At 45.1% G+C, this 15145-nt stretch overlaps 2 protein-coding genes across 3 annotated transcripts; one reads left to right on the top strand and one right to left on the bottom strand.

Moving 5' to 3' along the window:
• The first annotated feature begins 214 nt into the window (after window positions 1-214).
• On the top strand, window positions 215-5317 carry LOC118388404 (netrin-4-like). Of its 2 annotated transcripts, XM_035777449.2 has the most exons (10): window positions 216-751; window positions 1213-1682; window positions 1792-2130; window positions 2270-2396; window positions 2688-2876; window positions 3074-3290; window positions 3412-3539; window positions 3655-3723; window positions 3829-3999; window positions 4173-5317. In XM_035777449.2, the coding sequence occupies exons 1-10, from the start codon at window positions 667-669 to the stop codon at window positions 4340-4342; spliced, it is 1965 nt and encodes a 654-aa protein (XP_035633342.1). In that variant the 5' UTR covers window positions 216-666; the 3' UTR covers window positions 4343-5317. The 2 variants fall into 2 exon arrangements, with proteins under 2 accessions (XP_035633343.1, XP_035633342.1); XM_035777450.2 differs by lacking the exon at window positions 3829-3999 and having other exon boundaries at window positions 215-751.
• A 1660-nt stretch (window positions 5318-6977) lies between these two features.
• chchd4a (coiled-coil-helix-coiled-coil-helix domain containing 4a) lies at window positions 6978-8931 on the bottom strand. Its single transcript, XM_035777448.2, has 3 exons — window positions 8755-8931; window positions 8046-8144; window positions 6978-7876 (listed from the first exon to the last, which is right to left on the bottom strand). The coding sequence occupies exons 1-3, from the start codon at window positions 8774-8776 to the stop codon at window positions 7491-7493; spliced, it is 507 nt and encodes a 168-aa protein (XP_035633341.1). The 5' UTR covers window positions 8777-8931; the 3' UTR covers window positions 6978-7490.
• Window positions 8932-15145: the final 6214 nt, after the last annotated feature.

The following is a 15145-nucleotide window of genomic DNA, read 5'->3' as shown; positions in this document are numbered from 1 at the left end:
GTTGAAATCTGTAGTTTTTGATAGAAACTCTTTTAATGCGATGTCGGAGCTCCAATCCGCCCTCACTAGTCTCCAAGCAACTTCATCATAACTCATGGAGTTGAGTTTAGTCAGCTAGAGCTGATTCCAATAACCAACTCATTATCAAGCTTTGATTATTTGAATCAACTGTGTAGTGCTAGGGCAAAAAAACAAAACGTGCACCCAGGGGGGGCAGGAGCAAGTTTGGGAAACCTTATAGGCTAGTATCCACCGTGTGACAATGTGCTATCAAGGCCGGCCCTAAAAATTGAGTGCCCTGGGTCTATTTTCGTCAGCTATTTGGTAATAGCTCAGTAGTCGGGACAGGGCATCGTCTGACTCTATCGTTGAGAGACATGGACCAGCCGCGTACGGGACACACTTCATTGACTAATTTTAATTGTTAATACTGATGCTCTGAATGCGAAAACAATCAAACTGCGGCTCTATTGGACTTCAAGCGATAGATTGGGATGCGAAATTGTGCGGTTCTCATTGGAATGCGGTCATCTTTGGAATAAACAAACGCATGTGATGCTAAGGCGCATCTGCACTGCTGCCAAGAATAATAAGACTATTTGACTGTGGGGAGTTTTCTTGTCATTTGATTGCTAATAATCCATCCAGTTGGATTGTCAAAAACCTATGAAACGATTTGAAGGTCGCCTTCGATTTGAGATGCTGGCGATTAACTGCGCTTTAATTGTAGCGTTCATGCACAGCGGGACAGGTGAGTGGCCATCAATTAATTTGATATGATGGTTAGATTTAGGTTAGATTTTTGGCCATAATATTACTGCTTCTGTTGGTTTCGCCTTTTTGGCGCTATTGTAACGACGCAGTGTATTATAGGAATTTATCATAACAAATTCCATTGTGGGATGAATTGGGCACACAGTGCCACCAGCTGCGGTTCCGTTATCTGCCTTATCTTCACAGTTATGACTGGAAAATATCTAAACACGTTCTTGATAACTCTCAGTAGCCTATCGCCCGATTTACTCTGATATTATTGGGTTACCTTGGAAGATGCAACCTGAGATACACGTGCATGCGCACATTGCTCCCCTTCCTGCCGGACGCTCTGAGTGCATTGCCATCCTCCCATGGGAAAGTAGCCAATATGCAGTTATGAGAGAGTTTATTTTATATTTCTCCTGTATTAACTCTCTTCATCCACCCCATATTCAGCCTCCAGGTGTGTAGACCATGCCTGCAGTCCTCCCATAGGCAACCTGGCCAGTGGTAGGACCCTCACCACCCTCTCAGGCTGCTGTGGGAATGGGTCCCAGCACTCCCCATGCCCCACTCCCCTCCACACCTGTCCAGATCATCTCCACCCTCCTGCCCACATGGTGGATGATCCCTTCCTACACCCAGACACCTGGTGGGGCTCGGGCGTGGGCACTGACCAGGAGGAGGAGGTCCGTCTGGACCTGGAGACCCGTTTCTGTCTGACCCATGTGGTGCTGCTGTTCCAGTCACCCAGGCCCGCTGCCATGGCCATGGAACGCTCGCAGGACTTCGGCCGGACGTGGGATACACTCAAGCTGTTTGCACAGAACTGCAGTCTGGCGTTTGGTCTTCCTGATGACACCAGTCAGCATGGCTCGCGGTGTACGTCCCGGTACTCCAGTGCCAAGCCGTGCAGCAGGGGAGAGGTAAGAGGACAGAGTGTCTCATGCACTTTGTGGGGTAAGACAAAAGCAGAGTTCTAGAAGCACAGTAGACATACAGTATAAAGACAGTAGACCCTTATGTTTCTCACAGGTGATATTTCGGACTCTGGGTCCTGGTGGATTAGTTGACCCCTACAGTCCAGAGGGCCTTTCCCAGCTGACCCTCACCAACCTCCGCCTCAGACTTCTCAAGGCTCAGACCTGCCCATTATCTGTTGCGTCTTCCACCACTTCTTCCTCCATCAGACTCTTCAAACCTCCTGCGGACCTGAATCTTCCCCTTCTCCCTCCCCCCCAGCCCAGCTCAGAGGCCCCTGCCTCAGCCCCATTTGCCATTTACACTCTTCTGGCTCGGGGGACCTGTCTCTGTCATGGCCATGCAGAACACTGCTTACCCCACAGAGGTGGACAGGACACACTGAAGGACATGGTGAGTGTGGTCTGCTCAGCCTGTGTGTATCTGTGTGCTTTAAAAACCCTTAAGTAGCTATGCTTGTCCTTTTATTGTGGATGTTTCAAATCAAATTGTATTTGTCACATGCGGCCAATAGACCTGATGTTTATTGCAGGTGGCTGGCAGGTGTGTGTGCACTCACCACACAGCAGGAGAACACTGTGAAAGGTGTGGCCCACTCTACAATGACCAGTCCTGGAAGCCAGCCAATGGCAGCAGTGGGGAGCCACACCCGTGTCATAGTGAGTGCCCTACTAAAAGGGATCAGGCCCTGTTGGGTTGCCAGCTCAAATCAAGCTCATGTTGAGCGATTATAGAAATACTTCAACATTGTTTACATTTCAGTTATTAGTTTAATTCAAACATTAACAAAATCTCCTGGAAAAGTTGTAGAACATGCAGGGAGGTCAAGACTCCAAGCTAAACTGGGAGTGTTGGAAACCCTACCGTTGGGTGTCATTAAATAATATTTTTCCTCCTTACTAACCGCTCCATCCTCTCCCCTGTCCCGTCGTTGTCTCCCTGTGCTCCAGAGTGTGAGTGTCACGGCCATGCAGAGAGCTGTCATTTCTCCAAGAGGGCATGGCTGTCCTTGGAGGGCACCAGTGGGGGTGTCTGTGACGACTGCCAACACAATACAGCTGGGCGCAGGTGCCAGCGCTGTCGCCACGGTTACCACCGCCAACCAGCCATGCCCCTCAACTCCCCCCACATCTGCACACGTAAGTCAGGATAACCTACAGACAAGTCAAAGTTAAAGAACTCTACTTGAAACTGAAAACATGTGTATATTAAAACATTATCTCCCTCTAGTGGTATGGATTTATAACAACATGTGGGGTAGAGCGAGAGGAAAAAAGGGAGAGGGTGTGTGTTCTTGCTAAGTCTGTGTGTCTCTGTTTCGCTCTTTCGCTAACAGGTTGTTGGTGTGACCCACTGGGCTCATTACCAGCCATCTCTGGGGAGGAGGGCCGATGGTGCCACCCCAGGAGTGGACAGTGCCATTGCAGACCTGGTGTGGGGGGAACAGGCTGCAACCACTGCCTCCCTGGATACTGGGGCTTTGGGGGAGAGGGGTGCAAACCCTGTGCTTGTCCCCAAAACTGTGACCCCCACACTGGGCTCTGCCTGGACAGGTAAATCCTAAGCCCATTTCTCACTACTGAATCTAACACTTCATATGTGACTTTCTTTCCTATTTCCAGTTTCACTCCACAGTAATATCTTACCTCTGTATTCTCATTGTCACTTCATCAGCTATGCAAATAACCAGGTTTTAAATATACCTATGGGAGGCAAGATTCTTGCCATGGACCATGCCTTGACCACTGAGGGTGAGCCAGTGTGGTCAAAGCAACTGGCAGTCTCTTCCCTGCACTACACAGGTGAATAATATTTCACACTAGCATTAGAGTCATGCACCACCCACTACTTATTGCTTGCCTTCATGGGTTTGAGTAAACATATTGTGCTGCTGACACTGTCTATGGCTCCTTCCAGGGAAATGCAGTTGTAAGGAGAGAAAGTTGAGGAGTGTCTCAGATCTCTGCAAGACCAAATATGCCTATGGTAAAATATTTCCCAAGGTTCTCACATACTGTACACATCCTACATTCTTTTAAATGTACCCTTCACCCTTTCAGTGATGTATGTCTCCATGTCTGTCTGTGGCAGTGATCAAAGCCAGTGTGTTGTCAGCTCATGACAAGGGGAGCCACGCAGAGGTACAGGTCAAAGTTCGCAAGGTCCTGCGTTCAGGACAGGTGCCTCTCTCCCAGGGCACCCACAGTATCTACCCCCTCTCCTGGACTAGCCAGGGGTGCACCTGCCCCATCCTTAATCCAGGTAGCCCAATTTATACATCACTGAACAGAATATTGTGCGACTATATTCTGTAACGTTCTAAATATCATCCTTATTTTTCCACAAGGTTGGTAGCTACTCTGTTCTCTCTGATATATGTTCTTCTAAACAGGATGGAGGCTGAACCCTCTCCTCTCCTCTCCCTCTTCTTCTAGGTGTGGAGTACCTACTGGCGGGTCCAGAGGAGGTAGAGACAGAGCGGCTGCTGGTCACCATGCAGAGTGTGGTGGTTCCCTGGACCCCTCAACTGGGGACCCACATATCGGAGGGCCTAAGGCAGGGCTGCCCAGAACACCCTCTCCAAACCCATAACAGAGCAATTTGAAAGGCAATTGGGGGTTGTATCACTGGTTCAATAGATAATTCAGGAAAGGGACTGAAAGTCAGTGGAAAAGGCTTGACCGAGTGTCTTGACCAATGACGGCTATGGAAAATCTTCCCCCTAAAAGACTACAACCCTGCCATATGATGCAAAGAGGACTGACTGGAATCTTTTGAGCCATTCATGTGAAGATGATTTAACTTGGGGGAAATACCACACACAAACATTTTTTAAAAAAAAGCATCCTTCTGGAATCCAATGAATGTTTGGGTAGTCATATTTGAGCCATTATATTCTGCAAGCCAGTGTTAACTATCAGACACAACAAACCCGGGTATACAAGCTTTACAGACATTACATGCCTTTAATGATAACATCAAAATGCCTACTAGGTTCTATAACAATATATTACAGTCCAGTCTCTGCTTTTAGTGTACTATATATTTATCAGTATCCAATTCCAATCATTTAGTGTTCCAATTAAAATGCTAAAAATACACCTACTTAAATATTGAGGCACACAAGAGAGTGCACTGCTCTAGTCAGCAGCCTTCTTGGTGGGGGGTTTCCCAGGTCAGGCCACACTCCATTTTCTTTTCTATTGTTCTTCATGTCTCTCTTCAGCGTAGTGCAATCGCAGGGTGCAGGTCTGGTGGTAATCTAAGTCTACACATGTCCCAGCCATCGCCATCGCCATCTTCTTTTCCCGCAACAAATAGGGCTTACAAAGTACATCAAAAGATAAACCTGAGAAACTTAAGTGTTACGAAAATGTAGCTAATATCTTAATCCAAGGCTGTGTGTGTGGTGCAGTTTTACCAAAGAATAAACTCAGGATCCCTGAGGAAGAATCACTTTCAAAGCATCATGGGCCAGTTGTATATATGAATAGGTAGCTTCATTTGTGTTTGAAGGATTTAAACATAAGATTAGAAAGGTGTGAAAGAGGGAATGAGACATGGTTCAGTATTAACTTTAATCAGGAGAGGTTAAATAGGAGTAGCAGTCCATTAAGGTTTAAATGACGTTTTATAAGCAGGTGAAGGAAGCGCCTGTGGATGGATACTCATGCTTTGCACAATTTCAACATTGACTAAATCGTTTTTGTACAATGATTGCCTAGCACCTGTCTAGATGCTACTGTATATATACACTCACCAGACTTTCTTCATAAGAACAGGAGTTGTTGATAAAAGCAGCCAGCACCAAACATATTTGGCCTTTCAGACCCCTCTAACTAGAAAAGACATAATTTTGTGTATATAGTGTATGCGTACACCCATTCAAATTAGCAGATTAGGCTATTTCAGTCATACCCTTTGCTGACAGGTGTATAAAATTGAGCACACAGCCATGTAATCTCCATGGACAAATATTGGAATTAGAATGGCCTTACTGAAGAGCTCAGTGATTTACAGCGTGGCACCGTCATAGGGTGCCACCTTTCCAACAAGTCAGCTCGTCAAATTTCTACCCTGCTAGAGCTGCCCCGGTCAACTGTAAGTGCTGTTATTGTGAAGCGGAAACATCTAGGAGCAAGCTCACAGAACGGGACCGCCAAGTAATCCCTCCTCGGTTGTAACACTCACTACCGAGTTCCAAACTGCCTCTGGAAGTAACGTCAGCAAAATAACTGTTTGTCGGGAGCTTCATGAAATGGGTTTCCATGGCCATTTATTAGCAGCACACAATGCCAAAAATCGTCTGGAGTGGTGTAAAGCTCGCCGCCATTGGACACTAGGAGCAGTGGAAACTCATTCTCTGTAGTGATAATCACACTACAACTTTTGGCAGTCCGACAGACAAATCTGAGTTTGGCAGATGCCAGGAGATCGCCACCTGCCCCAATGCATAGCACCAACTGTTTTGGTGGCTTCATGCAGCTACAGTACTTATATGCTCACAGTTTAGGCTAGGCCCCTTAGTTCCCCTTAGTTCCAGTGAAGGGAAATCTTAACGTAATGTAATGACATTCTGGACGATTCGGTGTTTCCAACATTGTGGTAACAGTTTGGGGAAGCCCTTTCCTGTTTCAGCATGACAATGCGCCCATGCACTATTTTGTTTTCTTTTACCTTTATTTAACTAGGCAAGTCAGTTACAAAGCGAGTTCCATGCAGAAATGGTTTGTTTAGCTTGGTGTGGAAAAACTTGACTGCCTGCAGAGCCCTGACCTCAACCCTATTGAACACCTTTGACCAATGTTTTTGGAAGATGTTTTACGAGATGTCCACATACACTACATGACCAATAGGATCTCAAAAGGCCCGATTCCTGAGATTTACACACTCACTGCATCTCAGATTTTCACATAAATCATGCATTGATGTCATTGTGATTTGCATAAATGTATGCATTAAACACATCTTCATTATGCACCTCATAACAAAACCCCAGTTGGCTCGCAGTGTTTCATTCTCTCCTTAGAGGAAATTATTGCATAGACACAATGGATTTCCACTTTCTTAGGGTGGTCATTTGATGGAAAAATATATTATATAATAGTGAGGCAATGTAGGCTGTGCTAAAACTCAGATTTAACTGAAAAATACAGGTTGGTGGAAAAACTTCCTGCCACCAGCAACATTCAGGACTTTTGACAAAACGTAAGTGGGAAAAACAGACATGTCACATGATCTTTGACAAGCAACTGAGAACAAGAGTAATCAAGCTTTAATACTAGCTCAATTGCTTACTATGATCTGTCAAGCACAAACATGAAGTCAAGGAATCACAAACTAGCAGTAACAGTAACATTGACAGAAGGTTACACACCTCCAGTGTAGCATTAACGTAGAATGGCACAACACATCTGATTTGAAGCTTGATAAGCAGAAAAATATGTTGGTTGCGAGTCTTAACCAAAGTCCCCTGCAGAAAACGAACCCCCCTCTACAAACTTGGCACTGTAGGAACCTCAGGAGCTCAAACAACCACTACAATAAAGCCTCCTCCTCTCACAGAATTAACTGATATTCCCTGGAAGAGATAGAACTCTTCTGCAGTACCCTTTAAAGTCATTATCCTTTGTGATGAACGTTGAACCAAGAAATAAAGTCTGAGGCACCAGAGAACATACAGCTGATCTCCCATGAAAGTGGCCTGTGCTCGGCAGTGGTTTAAGAGAGAGACTGGGGGATGCTGGGTGATTTTAGCTGGCAGCCTGGCTGTCTGTTGGTGGTGTATTGTCGGATGACGGGGCAGATTCAGGTGTTGGTAGGGACGGGGTAGAGTTACTAGAGGGCACTGAGGCTGGGGAAGAGTCGTCGGTGGGCACAGGGGCAGTAGAATTAACAAGGGGAGGGGCAGCAGCGTCAGCTCCCTCATTCTCGTCCTCCTGGGGGTAGAGCTCGGGGTACTTCTGCATACACTCCTGCATAGCACGGAAGTTGTCAATACACTCTGAACCCTTCACCTCTTCATTGCTGTAGTGGAAGCAGGAGAAGGCCTCCTTGAACTGTGTCCCACAGGGCCCGCTAGCCATCCCTCCCAGGCATGGACAGTTCCAGTTGATCTCCCCACTGGGCAGGATCAGGCCTAGAGGAACAGGGATATAATAATGTACTGACATGGTTGTAATTGCGACCCTTCATCATTCTTCAGTATACACCTCTTTGGTATATTTGTAATGACTACACTACTGATGAGTGTTTCATAATCCATCCACATCCCCAACATGAATTCAGAGAATCTACAGCCCACTGACCCTGATCTTCGTAGGGGTCATTGGGATCATCTGCAATGAGCTCAGCGTTGCTGGGCGCTTCATGGTCTTCCTTGGTAACAAAAATAATGCGATCTTTACCTGGCAAGGAGAAAGCATAGGTGAGGTCAGCATGACAGATGGCAACGAAATGCACTTCCCTCCCCGGTTTCCAGGCTGGTTTTAAATCAAAGTGGGAGTCCATAAAATATCATGGTTAATATTGTGTATATTGTCTGACCGATCCCCCCAAAACAACAGTGCATTTATCTATTGGATCATTGCACGCTGTAGACTATTAATGTTGGCCATAATAGCTGTTAAGTTAACAATTCAACAGCTGTTTTTCAACAGAGTTCTGCACACAGTGTTAAGTCAACAGGGTCCTGATATAAAACAAACTGAACTGTCACCTGACATGACCTGCACTTTGACAGCTCTGAAAGAACGTCCTCAAGCCTCGTTAGCTATCTGGCTCGTTCTACTAATAGCCTATCTAGCTACCTCTACAAATTGGATTAATAATGTCATAATCTGATTGACCTAGTTATAGAACTCGTTGAACCTATAACGGTCTATCTACATGGAATTAGTGCACCAATAACGCCGGAATAAGCAACGCTGACATGCTACTAGCAGCTAGCCAACATGCTAGGCCAGTCAATGACATTGCACGAGCTAAATGAATGAGGATGTGCGCCATTAACGTTACCCTCTTGCTTGCAGTACGACATGACTGCCGGTGGTAATATCTATCATTCCTCTACTTGTTTTACAAGTAACGACGGTTTTTGTCCAACAATTAGCTACTGTGCAGACATTTAATAACCACCCGGCTATCAGTGTCTTGTCAGCAACACTAAAAAAGTACTACCGGGTCACGGAATTTCAAAATTATCCTAAATAAAAGTCCCCTACGTAAAAAGCGTCAACGTGGGTTTTAAAACATGTTCCAATGTCAAATAAATGTCCCCAATGTGAATCACTGGATATGAAATATACACTAGTGTTCAAAAGATTGTGGTCACTTAAAAATGTCCTTGTTAATGAAAGAAAAACGTTTTTTTTTGCCCATTAAAATAACATCAAATATACAGTGTTGATATTGTAATTTTTTATTTATTTAATGAAGCAAGTCAGTTAAGAACAAATTCTTATTTTCAATGACGACCCAAGAACAGTGGGTTAACTGCCTGTTCAGGGGCAGAACGACAGATTGGTACCTTGTCAGCTCAGAGAGTTACTAGTTACTAGTCCAACGCTCTAACCACTAGGCTACCCTGTCACCCCAGCAAATGACTACTGTAGCTGGAAACCGCTGATTTTTAATGGAATATCTCCATAGGTGTACAGAGGCACATTATCAGCAACCACCACTCATGTGTTCCAATGGCATGTTGTGTTAGCTAATCCAAGTTGATCATTTTAAAAGGCTAAATGATCATTAGAAAATACTTTTTCAATTATGTTAGTACAGCTGAAAACTGTTGTGTCTGTTAAAGAAGCAATAAAACTGGCCTCCTTTAGATTAATTGAGTATCTGGAGCATCAGCATTTGTGGGTTTGATTACAGGCTCAAAATGGCCAGAAACAAAGACTTTCTTCTGAAACTCGTCAGTCTATTCTTGTTCTGAGAAATGTAGGGTATTCCATGCGAGAAATTGCCAAGAAACTGAAGATCTAGTACAAGGTGTACTACTCCCTTCACAGAACAGCGCAAACTGGTTCTATCCAGAATAGAAAAAGGAGTGGGAGGCCCTGGTGCGCAACTGAGCAAGAGGACAAGTACATTAGTGTCTAGTTTGAGAAACAGACGCCTCACAAGTCTCAATTGGCAGCTTCATTAAGTAGTAACCGCAAAACACCAGTCTCAACGTCAACAGTGAAGAGGCGACTCCGGGTTGCTGGCCTTCTAGGCAGAGTTCCTCTGTCCAGTATCTGTGTTATTTTGTCTTAAGAAAAACTTTTTTTTTTATTGGCCAGTCTGAGATATGGATATTTCTTTGCCTAGAAGCATCCCGGAGTCGCCTCTTCACTGTTGATGTTGAGACTGGTGTTTTGCGGATACAGCAAAGGACCTTGTGAAGATACTGAAGGAAACAGGTACAAAAGTATCTATATCCACAGTAAAACCAGTTCTATATCGCTCAGCAAGGAAGAAGCCACTGCTCCAAAACCGCCATAAAAAAGCCAGACTACGGTTTTCAACTGCACATGGGGACAAAGATTGTACTTTTTTGGAGAAATGTCCTCTTGTCTGATAAAATAGAACTGTTTGGCCATAATGACCATCGTTATGTTTGGAGGAAAAAGGGGGAGGCTTGCAAGCCGAAGAACACCATCCCAACCATGAAGCACACCATCCCAACCGTGAAGCACAGGGGTGGCAGCATCATGTTGTGGGGATGCTTTGCTGCAGGAGGGACTGGTGCACTTCACAAAATAGATGGCATCATGAGGTAGGAAAATTAGGTGGATATATTGAAGCAACATCTCAAGACATCAGTCAGGAAGTTAAAGCTTGGTCGCAAATGGGTCTTCTAAATGAACAATGACCCCAAGCATACTTCCAAAGTTGTGGCAAAATGGCTTAAGAACAACAAGTCAAGGTATTGGAGTGGCCATCACAAAGCCCTGACCTCAATCCTATAGACAATTTGTGGGCAGAACTGAAAAAGCGTGTGCGAGCAAGTAGGCCTACAAACCTGACTCAGTTATACCAGCTCTGTCAGGAGGAATGGGCCAAAATTCACCCAACTTATTGTGGGAAACTTGTGGAAGGCTCCCTGAAATCTTTGACCGAAGTTAAACAATTTAAAGGCAATGCTACCAAATACTTATTGAGTGTATGTAAACTTCTGACCCACTGGGAATATGATGAAAGAAATAAAAGCTGAAATAAATAATTCTCTGTATTATTATTCTGACATTTCACATTATTAAAATAAAGTGGTGATCCTAACTGACCTAAGAGGGAGTTTGTACTGATTAAATGTCAGGAATTGTGAAAAACTGAGTTTAAATGTATTTGGCTAAGGTGTATGTAAACTTCCTGACTTCGACAGCATGGTGTCATTTCATGGGGCTCTGAATAATACGGAGTGTTGCTTGCCTTTTATTCCACCCATTCCATTGGCCACAATGGGAATCACTGTATATGGAAAATATATAACTTGCTTCTGATTTTCATCCTGATGTAGCCAAGATTTCGTACGAAATCACTGTCAGTGGTGCAGCTCAATCAAATCTCATTCACCCAAAATATTGGAAATTAATACTACCACTTAGAGACAGAAAGTTGTGGTAGAGGTTTATCAGATGAGGAAATCGCAAGCTCTATGAAAACCAGTAGGCTCTTATTATAAAATTTGATTTGATGTTTTTGACATTTATTTATTTATGCTCCAACCATTTCTCAATGTGCTTCACCTTAATATTCTTAATAATTCTCTAGTTTAGATGTTCCCGTGTATGCAGCACCAGTCAAAGGTTTGGACAAACCTATTCATTCAAGGGGTTTTCTTTATTTGTACTATTTTCTACATTGTAGAATAATTGGTAAGACATCAAAACTATGAAATAACACATATGGAATGATTTTAGTAACCAAAAAAGTGTTAAACAAATCAACATAGTTGCCTTGATGACAATTTTGCACACTCTTGCTATTCTCTCAACCAGTTTCATGGGGAATGCATTACCAACACTCTTGAAGGAGTTTCCACATATGCTGAGCACTTGCTGGCTGCTTTTCCTTCACTCTGCAGTCCAACTCATCCCAACCCATCTCAATTGGGTTGAGGTCGGGTGATTGTGAAGGCCAGGTCATCTGATGCAGCACTCCATCCCTCTCCTCTTGGTCAAATAGCCCTTACATAGCCTGTAGGTGTGTTGGGTCATTGTCCTGTTTAAAAACAAACTATAGTCCCACTAAGCGCAAACCAGATGGGATGGTGTATCGCTGCAGAATGCTGTGGTAGACATGCTGGTTAAGTGTACCTTGAATTAAATGTTTTAAAAAAACAACATTGCAGACATTGTCACCGGCAAAGCACCCCCACACCATCTCCTCCATGCTTCAAGGTGGAAACCACACATGCAGAGATCATCCGTTGACCTACTGTGTCTCACAAAGACTTGGCGGTTGTAAACAAAATCTCAAATTTGGACTCATCAAACCAAAGGGCAGATTTCCACCGGTCTAATGTCCATTGCTCATGTTTCTTGGCCAAAACAATTCTCTTCTTATTATTGGTGTCCTTTAGTAGTGGTTTCTTTTCAGCAATTCGACCATGAAGGCCTGTTTCACGCAGTCTCCTCTGAACAGTTGATGTTGAGATGTGTCTGTTACTTGAACTCTGTGAGGTGCAGTTAATTGCCAATTCCTGAGGCCGGTAACTCTAATGGTAACTCTTATCTTCTGCAGCAGAGGTAACTCTGGGTCTTCCTTTCCTGTGGCGGTCCTCATATGAGCCAGTTTCATCACAGCGCTTGACGGTTTGTGCAACTTTAAAAAAAAAAGGTTTTTATTTATTTATTTTTTTATTTATTATTTTATTTAGCCATTTTGCACGCTGATCTCATCTCGAAAGGTCCAGTATTCTCTCACTGTGAAAGGTGTCTCCTCTTTCAGGTATGGCCAACCTGCGAGAGCCATGGACTTCAGTGACTGTAGGCGTTCGTCCTTGTCAGTGTGTTGCCTTATCTGGGCTCGGCGGTGATCTGTGACGCTTAAGTAGTCTGCCTGATTGATCTGTTGAACATCTTTTTGTTCCTGCTGTAGCGAACAGATGGCCTGCCGCTGATAGACAGTGCCTCTGCCTGTACATTGTGTTGTTGCACTGCTCAGTGTGTCGCTGATGTACATCTCTGGTCCTGGCTTGTAAATTACCTCCAGGCTGTAGTTTTGCAGAGTCAGGAGCATGCTTTGAAGCCTCTTGGGCGTGTTGAGGAGAGGTTTACTGAATATGGCAATGAGTGGTTTGTGGTCAGTTTCAGCGATGACCAGGTCTCGCCCATATAAGTAGTGATGGAATCGCTGGCAGGAGAAGACGATGCTGAGGCACTCTTTCTCAATTTGTGCGTAGTTTTGTTCGGTAGGGGTGAGCGCTCTCGAGGCAAATGCAACGGGCTGGCCTTCCTGCATAAGGCAGCATCCAAGTCCCCTTTGGCTGGAGTCGCTCTGGATTGTGACAGGCTTCATGACGTCGTAGTAACGCAACACTGGCATGGATGAAGCCAGAAATGTCATCTCTTGCACTGCGGCCTCGTGCTTGGGTAGCCAGTGCCATGGTGTGTCTTTGTCCAGCAACCGGCGCAGAGGCTCACAGACTGCTGATAGGTGTGGCATGAACTTTGCAAGATAGTTTGCAAAGCCGATGAGACGCTGTACTCCTTTTGCATCAGACGGGTTTGGCATGTCGAGGATCGCTGTGACCTTGTCTGGGTCCGGCTTCAGGCCTTTTGCCGAGAGAATGTGGCCATGGAAGTGGACGTCTTTCACCTTGAACTGCAGCTTCTTCAGGCCAAGGCGAAGCTTAACTGATCGGCAGCGCTCCATCAGTGCCAGGAGCTTCACATCGTGGTCGCGTACTGCTTCTTCGTCTGTGTCACCACAGCCTACGATCAGGACATCATCTGCGATGGGTTCAATGCCCTTGAGCCCAGCCAGTAACTCGTGCTGCTTACGTTGGTATATCTCAGGCGCCACCGAGACACCAAACGGGAGCTTGAGCCAGCGTTTCCGACCCCAGGGGGTCCAGAAGGTAGTCATGAGTCATGACCATATTGCTGATCCAGTCAGTTGGTTCAGTCACAGATGTCATGTGGCCATCGGCCTCATACTTGTCCAGCTGGGCCTTCACAGCCACTTTCATTGCAATGGGCACATTGCGAGGAGCACACAGGACTGGAGTGATTCTCTCATCCACTTCAAAGTGTACCTCCCCAGGCACAGATTCAACGGGCATGTTGAATACATCGTCATATCTGCTAAGTAGTTGTTCTTTGGACAGGGGTCCATGCTGGACATGATCCACAATGTGCAGGTCATTTGGTACAGTGAACTGCATCAGTCCCAGGTGTTCGCATGTAGAGCCTGAGAGGAGAGGATGTTGACTGGTTTTTACAATCTCAAACTCCAGCTTGTGTTTGCGTCCCCGAATAACACATTCGGTCTCAAAGGTGCCCATAGAGCTCATTAGCTCTCCTGAGTAGAGCTTTAGTCTAGTATCGCTGGGCAATAGATGTGTGTCAGGTGCCAGATTGATTTTGTCTTTGTAGCTCATTACGTTGCATGTAGCACCAGAATCCAGTTGACATTGTTGTTGCTTGTTGTGTAATCATAGTGTCACAAACCATTTCTTCCCTCTTGAGTGTACAGCCCCAATGGATTCATGCATGTAAATGTCACTTTCACTTTTCAGCTCTGAACATTGAATGACATCAACACAGTGAATCTTGCCCTCACTCACCGTTCTTTTGCTTTTGAGACACACTTTTGCAAAATGATTATTAGTTCCACAAGCTCTGCATGATTTTCCGTAGGCAGGGCAGTGCTCTTTGGCACGTGTGTGTGTATTCCCACAGTATTTACATGCTACGGGGCTCTCTGTGTTCACCGTTCGTGGTGAATTGCTCTGCCTCGATTGGTTTAGTCTGAATGTCTGCCTAGCAACAGCGTGAATGGTATCAACTTCGGAGCGTGGGGTTTCGATTTCCATTGCTCTCATTCTCATGTCAGTGACTTCAGCAGTGCGGCACATTTCAATGGCAGTTACTAATGTTAAGTCTCTCTCTCTCAGTAGACGCCGGCGTGGATCCTCACTTGCAATTCCCAGCACTATTTTGTCACGAATCAATTCATCTTTCAATCCCCCATATTCACAAGTGGCGGATTTCTCTCTCAAACGGGTTACACAGTTGTGTACTGACTCACCCTCTTCCTGTTTACAGCTTCCGAAAACGAACCGCTCATAAATTACGTTTCTGGCGGGTTTGAAGTAATTCTCCAATGCATCCAATATAGCCTTTGCATCACACTGTTGACGTGCTGTGAGGGTGTGACGCTATTGAGAAAAGGGTAGGCGCGAACACCATGGTTA

Source organism: Oncorhynchus keta, chromosome 10, assembly GCF_023373465.1.
Source record: "Oncorhynchus keta strain PuntledgeMale-10-30-2019 chromosome 10, Oket_V2, whole genome shotgun sequence".
In the NCBI taxonomy this organism is placed as follows: domain Eukaryota; kingdom Metazoa; phylum Chordata; class Actinopteri; order Salmoniformes; family Salmonidae; genus Oncorhynchus; species Oncorhynchus keta.
This window is presented reverse-complemented; position numbering and strand designations above follow the sequence as displayed.

Bases quoted from the DNA above. Each gene is read 5' to 3' on its own strand.
- LOC118388404 (XM_035777449.2), top strand. From the start codon at position 667: ATGAAACGATTTGAAGGTCGCCTTCGATTTGAGATGCTGGCGATTAAC. The intron at 3,540-3,654 runs GTGAATAATATT...GGCTCCTTCCAG, and splicing joins CTCTTCCCTGCACTACACAG to GGAAATGCAGTTGTAAGGAG. The intron at 4,000-4,172 runs GTAGCCCAATTT...CTCTTCTTCTAG, and splicing joins CTGCCCCATCCTTAATCCAG to GTGTGGAGTACCTACTGGCG.
- chchd4a (XM_035777448.2), bottom strand. From the start codon at position 8,776: ATGTCGTACTGCAAGCAAGAGG. The intron at 8,145-8,754 runs GTAACGTTAATG...TCTCCTTGCCAG, and splicing joins GTCGTACTGCAAGCAAGAGG to GTAAAGATCGCATTATTTTT. The intron at 7,877-8,045 runs GTCAGTGGGCTG...CTGTTCCTCTAG, and splicing joins TGACCCCTACGAAGATCAGG to GCCTGATCCTGCCCAGTGGG.